Here is a 4281-nt window from a genome sequence, read left to right as displayed (position 1 = left end):
CACCCCCGCGCCCCCCCCCCCCCCTCGGAGCCAGAGTGTCCCCTCCCGCGGAAATCCGCCTTCGCCCCCTACAACAGGCGGGTGAGCGAGGGCTCCTACCGCTTCAGCCCCGAGGCCATGTACAGCCGGGCTTACTACACCAACCTCTACAGCCCTGCCTTCAAGAAGGACTGAGCCGGCAGGGAGGACGAGAGCATCCCAGCCCCCCCTTTCATCTTCCCCCCAGCACGCTTCGCCCGGGCCCCCGCCAGCCACCCACACGCACCCCCGTACCAGGACAGGAGCTCAAAGTGGTAGACATGCCGTGGGATGTCTTCTCCTTCTGGCGTGCTTCGGGGCCAGGATGGGGGAATAAAGGCAGCCAAAAGCTCTGTTGGTGGTAGGAGAAGGTAGGGGAAAGTGGGACCAGAGTGGACCAGAGAGGCGAAGGAGATGCAGAAGCAGCGCTGAGACCAAAAAAGGGACCAGCCAGGCCTGGCACCGGGCCACCCTGGTCCCTGCTGAGCAGAGAGCATGGACTGAGGTGGGCTACACGGTGAGAACAGCACTGAGAGAGCAGGGAGGACAGCAAAGCCATCCAGTATCACCATAGCAAACCTAGTTCCCCATCCTTCCTCCCTTCGTCCCCCCTCACAGGACCCATCCCTGGCCACAGATTGCTCCTCTGTGGAGGAGCCAGAGGCCCCCACTGACCAGCAGGACTCATGATCATGTCGGGAAGCCGTGGGCACTCACCCCCGGCTGATGGTGGGGTCAGGAAGAAGACTGGTGACAAAGGGTGGAGCTCCTCTCTCCCACAGAACCTCCTGGCTTCCCGCAGCACCTTGTTGTACCCACTGCAACAATAAACCTTCCCAGCCTGCCGCTCACCCCGGCTGCTCTGCTGCTTTATGAGAGCGAGCGACCCGACGGGAGCAGAGTGGGGAGAGACACCTGACCCACGGCCGAGGGGGCGGGCACAGAGACTCATCCTTGGGTCGCTACCACCAGCGTGGCAGGTGCTCACACCCTGCACAGCACGTGTCTCTTCCCATGCTGCAAATACAAATTCACAGCCCTGAGGAGCCTGGGGCTTCCTGCCAAAGACGATTTATTGCATTTCCAGAAGTACATAGCAGGGAAAACAGTGTCCGTACCACACACACAAACCCTCTTCCAGCACCCTGCCTTCCCAGGCACAATAGGGAAGGGTTGGGCGAGAAGCAGGGAAAAACTTCCTGGCAACAGATGGGTTCAGGTGATGAGCCCGGTGACCCCTCTCCCCACCTCCCTTCCTCCCCAGGGACAGGCAGCCGACAGGAGCAGCTTGGGAAGGCGCGTGGTGCAATCCCCATCCTGGGAACAAGCCATGCATCTGGTTTTTGCCAGGCAGGGCCCCTACACAAGGAACAGTGCTGCAATCGCTGAAAGGCTGCGGGAGAGGACCACGAGCAGGATGGTCCAAAAGCAAGGCAGGTGGGATGGGAGGTGTCAGCCCTCACCGAAGTCCTCTGGGACTAGCTGATGCCATGGGCTCTGCAACACGATGATGCACACCTGGGAATTGCCAGTGGCTTCCCCGGTGGAGAAACCTTCACCTTGCCAGCTCACGGGTGCTCCAGGGTCACCAGAGAGGAGCCTGATGAGCGTTAAACAGGAATAAGGATCCCAGGGTAGGAGTGGGGGGACAGGGAGCTGGGCAGCTATGCAGAAGCCCTTCCTCACCAACAGCTCCAGCTGAAGGAGCTGGGGATGACGCTGCCTGGAGCTGTGGCAAAATCACCTGGTGGTTTCCAGTGTTGAAGGATGGAAGGAGAAAGCAGGAGGCACCTAAAAAAACTGGTATGGCAAAGGATAGAGACTCTGCCCTATCACAGAGCCAAGAGGAAGGCACTACAGTCCTCGGCTGCACGGGCTGTGTATGGCAGGTCAGCCAGACCCCAGCATCAAGAGGACAGCAAGGAGCCCATCGTACCTATGGAAACACACACACCATCTCCGTGGGCACCCAGGGAGCAGGCTTGGTCCAGCCGGGCAGCACAAAGAGAAGCAACACCCATGCCGTGGCTCAGAGGGAGTCTGTTCGCTTCCGGGCAAACACAGCTGACATGGTTTTGACGATGCCACGGATCCCTGTACCCCTTTTCAGTGCCAGTTTGGTGTCAGGGATGCGCTTGGCCAGTCCATGGAAGACCATGAGGGCACCGTGATAAGCCTCGGCTGCAGAGACCTCGTAGAAACCACAGTCTGAAGAGAGGGCCAGGAGCCGCCCCTCCTCGCTGGACACAACCCGGTGGTGGTGCAGGTCCCGTTTGTTGCCCACAATGACGATGGGCACCTTCTCCTGGCTCTGCCCCCCCTTGGCTGCCTTGATGAACTGGATTTTGAGGGGCAGGATGTTGAAGCTGGCACGGTCGCAGATGCTGTAGACCAGGACAAAGCTGTCTGCCCACTGGATTCGCTTCTCCTCCGAGGACCCCTCCTCTGCCGGCTCCTGGGGAAAGAGAAAAAGTTTTTTTTTTATCCAGCTCCCTCCCTCCAGGCTTGCTTGCCAGCACAGGGTGCAGCAGTCCTGAGCCCGTTGACAGGGACAGCTGGGAAGTAGCAAAAGGGCAGAGAGAAAGAGGTTTTTTTGTCCCTGGGGTGAAAACAGATGACAGGTGGAGCCTTCTCACCTGGGAACTGGGGACATCCCAGATGTGGAGGAGAATCTCTCGGCCGTCTACGGTCATGTTGTGGCTGTAGATGAATTCTGCCCCCCAAAAAAAAGAATGTCACCTTCATGGACCCAAGAGATATCTCCCTCAGTCCAGGCCTTCTCCTGGGGACAAGCCTGTCACGTCCACCCCAGGAGAACATCCTCCAAAGGGCAAGGTCTAAGGGCTGCTCACACAGCAACAGCCACACAGAGCACGGTGGCCTTCACATCTGTGACCCCCCCCTGGCCTGCCTCCACCCCCACCTTTGGTCCAGGCACACTGGTGCTACCAGCTGCCACCCAGGAGCTTTTGCAGCCAGAGAAGCAGTTCTGGAGCAAAGAGAAGGGTCACCGAACAAATACAACCATCGAGCCCCTGGGAGCAGGCAAAGGCTCTGGAGATAGGCAGGAGAGGATGGGAAGCAACAAAATCCCACGGGCAGGAGCAGGCGCGTCTCCTGACCCCAGTCCCTAAGAGGAACTGGCCTGGCGCAGCACTCACCCATGTCTCCGTACTCCCCGATAAAGCGCCGGGTGAGGAAACGCACAGTCAGGGCTGCAGAGGGGAGAATGAGAATCATCAGAACAACCCTAAATCTGAAGGATTTTCCTCTGTAAGTCTGAGCAGGGTCAGGCGCCATCCGTCCCCCTGCAAGCTCCGACTAGCAGGAACAACCTCCGGCTTTCTCCCCGCCTGCGGCAGGTCTGCGGGCAGAGCAGAGGCACAGCGCAAGCAGAGCATACCGCCTTCCCCATCACTCGCCCGCTGCCCGCAAGGTTGCGCTCAGCTTCCCCACCGTGAATCGCTTCCACACGTGAAAGCTCAGCCCCAGCTCGCTCCATGGGCTTCCCCTTGGCAGCTTGTTCTCCAAATGCCCTTATGGGGGGACGTATGGCTCTCCCTGACCAGGAAACCCCCGCTCCCAGCCCGCGGTCGGTTCTTACCCGATTTCCCCACATTGTCCGCTCCCATAATGAGGACGTTCGCTTCCATCTTCAGGGCAGTGGGGCCAGGCACCTCCATGAGGGCAGGGTGGTCAGGGGTGAAGCTGGCGCTCCGGCGCAACGGAAGCCGGAGCCCCATGTCGAGCACGGCCTTGCCTCACCAGCGGTCCCAGCAACTCCTCTCTGTGCAGCCAAGGAGCCAGCGCTTCCCACGGCACCCAGGGGACCCGCAAGGGCCATACCCCTCCCCGCAGCCACAGGGGCGGTGCAGCAGGAGCTGCAGGCGGGCAGAGGGAAAACTTGGTTATCGCTCAGATCATCCTGAACGTATGGCAGTGCCCAGAGCCGGCCCTGCCATCCCCTGGCACGGCAGGTGGCCAGGAAGCACCAGCTGTCCCGCAAACTGCATCCCAGGAGACGGCCCACGCCTGCACGTCAAGCACGTTGTCCCTCGGCAGAGCCACACAGCCCCTTGTCCCTTCCCCGCGGTGATCCTGGGAACGCCTGCGAGGAGGGCTGGAGCGTCTCACGCGTGGTGGAGCAACTCATCTCACGAGTGGTGGAGCGTCTCATGAATGACGGAGCGCTGGCTTGACAGGTGATGGAGCGCTATCTGATGAGTGACGGAGCGTGGTCTCACAAGCGATGGAGCACCTCAC

The 4281-nt window shown here is 60.3% G+C and overlaps 2 protein-coding genes across 2 annotated transcripts in view; one reads left to right on the top strand and one right to left on the bottom strand.

Moving 5' to 3' along the window:
- The window catches only part of PLIN1 (perilipin 1), a 5635-nt gene extending 5461 nt beyond the window's left edge, over positions 1-174 (top strand). The window contains exon 9 of the mRNA XM_010147745.1: positions 23-174. Within this exon, the coding sequence (XP_010146047.1) occupies positions 23-174 (152 nt within the window). The remainder of the gene's footprint in view (positions 1-22) is intronic.
- A 1873-nt stretch (positions 175-2047) lies between these two features.
- Positions 2048-3761, bottom strand: LOC104506706 (ras-related and estrogen-regulated growth inhibitor-like protein). Its single transcript, XM_010147744.1, has 4 exons — positions 3623-3761; positions 3180-3233; positions 2655-2731; positions 2048-2473 (listed from the first exon to the last, which is right to left on the bottom strand). The coding sequence occupies exons 1-4, from the start codon at positions 3759-3761 to the stop codon at positions 2048-2050; spliced, it is 696 nt and encodes a 231-aa protein (XP_010146046.1).
- Between the last annotated feature and the right edge of the window lie 520 nt (positions 3762-4281).

Source organism: Eurypyga helias, unplaced genomic scaffold (genome assembly GCF_000690775.1).
Source record: "Eurypyga helias isolate BGI_N326 unplaced genomic scaffold, ASM69077v1 scaffold20872, whole genome shotgun sequence".
Lineage (NCBI taxonomy): Eukaryota > Metazoa > Chordata > Aves > Eurypygiformes > Eurypygidae > Eurypyga > Eurypyga helias.
The sequence above is the reverse complement of the archived record's forward strand: the minus strand, read 5'-3'. Positions and strand labels throughout refer to the sequence as shown.

Bases quoted from the DNA above. Each gene is read 5' to 3' on its own strand.
- LOC104506706 (XM_010147744.1), bottom strand. From the start codon at position 3,761: ATGGGGCTCCGGCTTCCGTTGCGCCGGAGCGCCAGCTTCACCCCTGAC. The intron at 2,732-3,179 runs GTGAGTGCTGCG...TTTGGGGGGCAG, and splicing joins CGGGGAGTACGGAGACATGG to AATTCATCTACAGCCACAAC. The intron at 2,474-2,654 runs GTGAGAAGGCTC...CTCTTTCCCCAG, and splicing joins GGGATGTCCCCAGTTCCCAG to GAGCCGGCAGAGGAGGGGTC.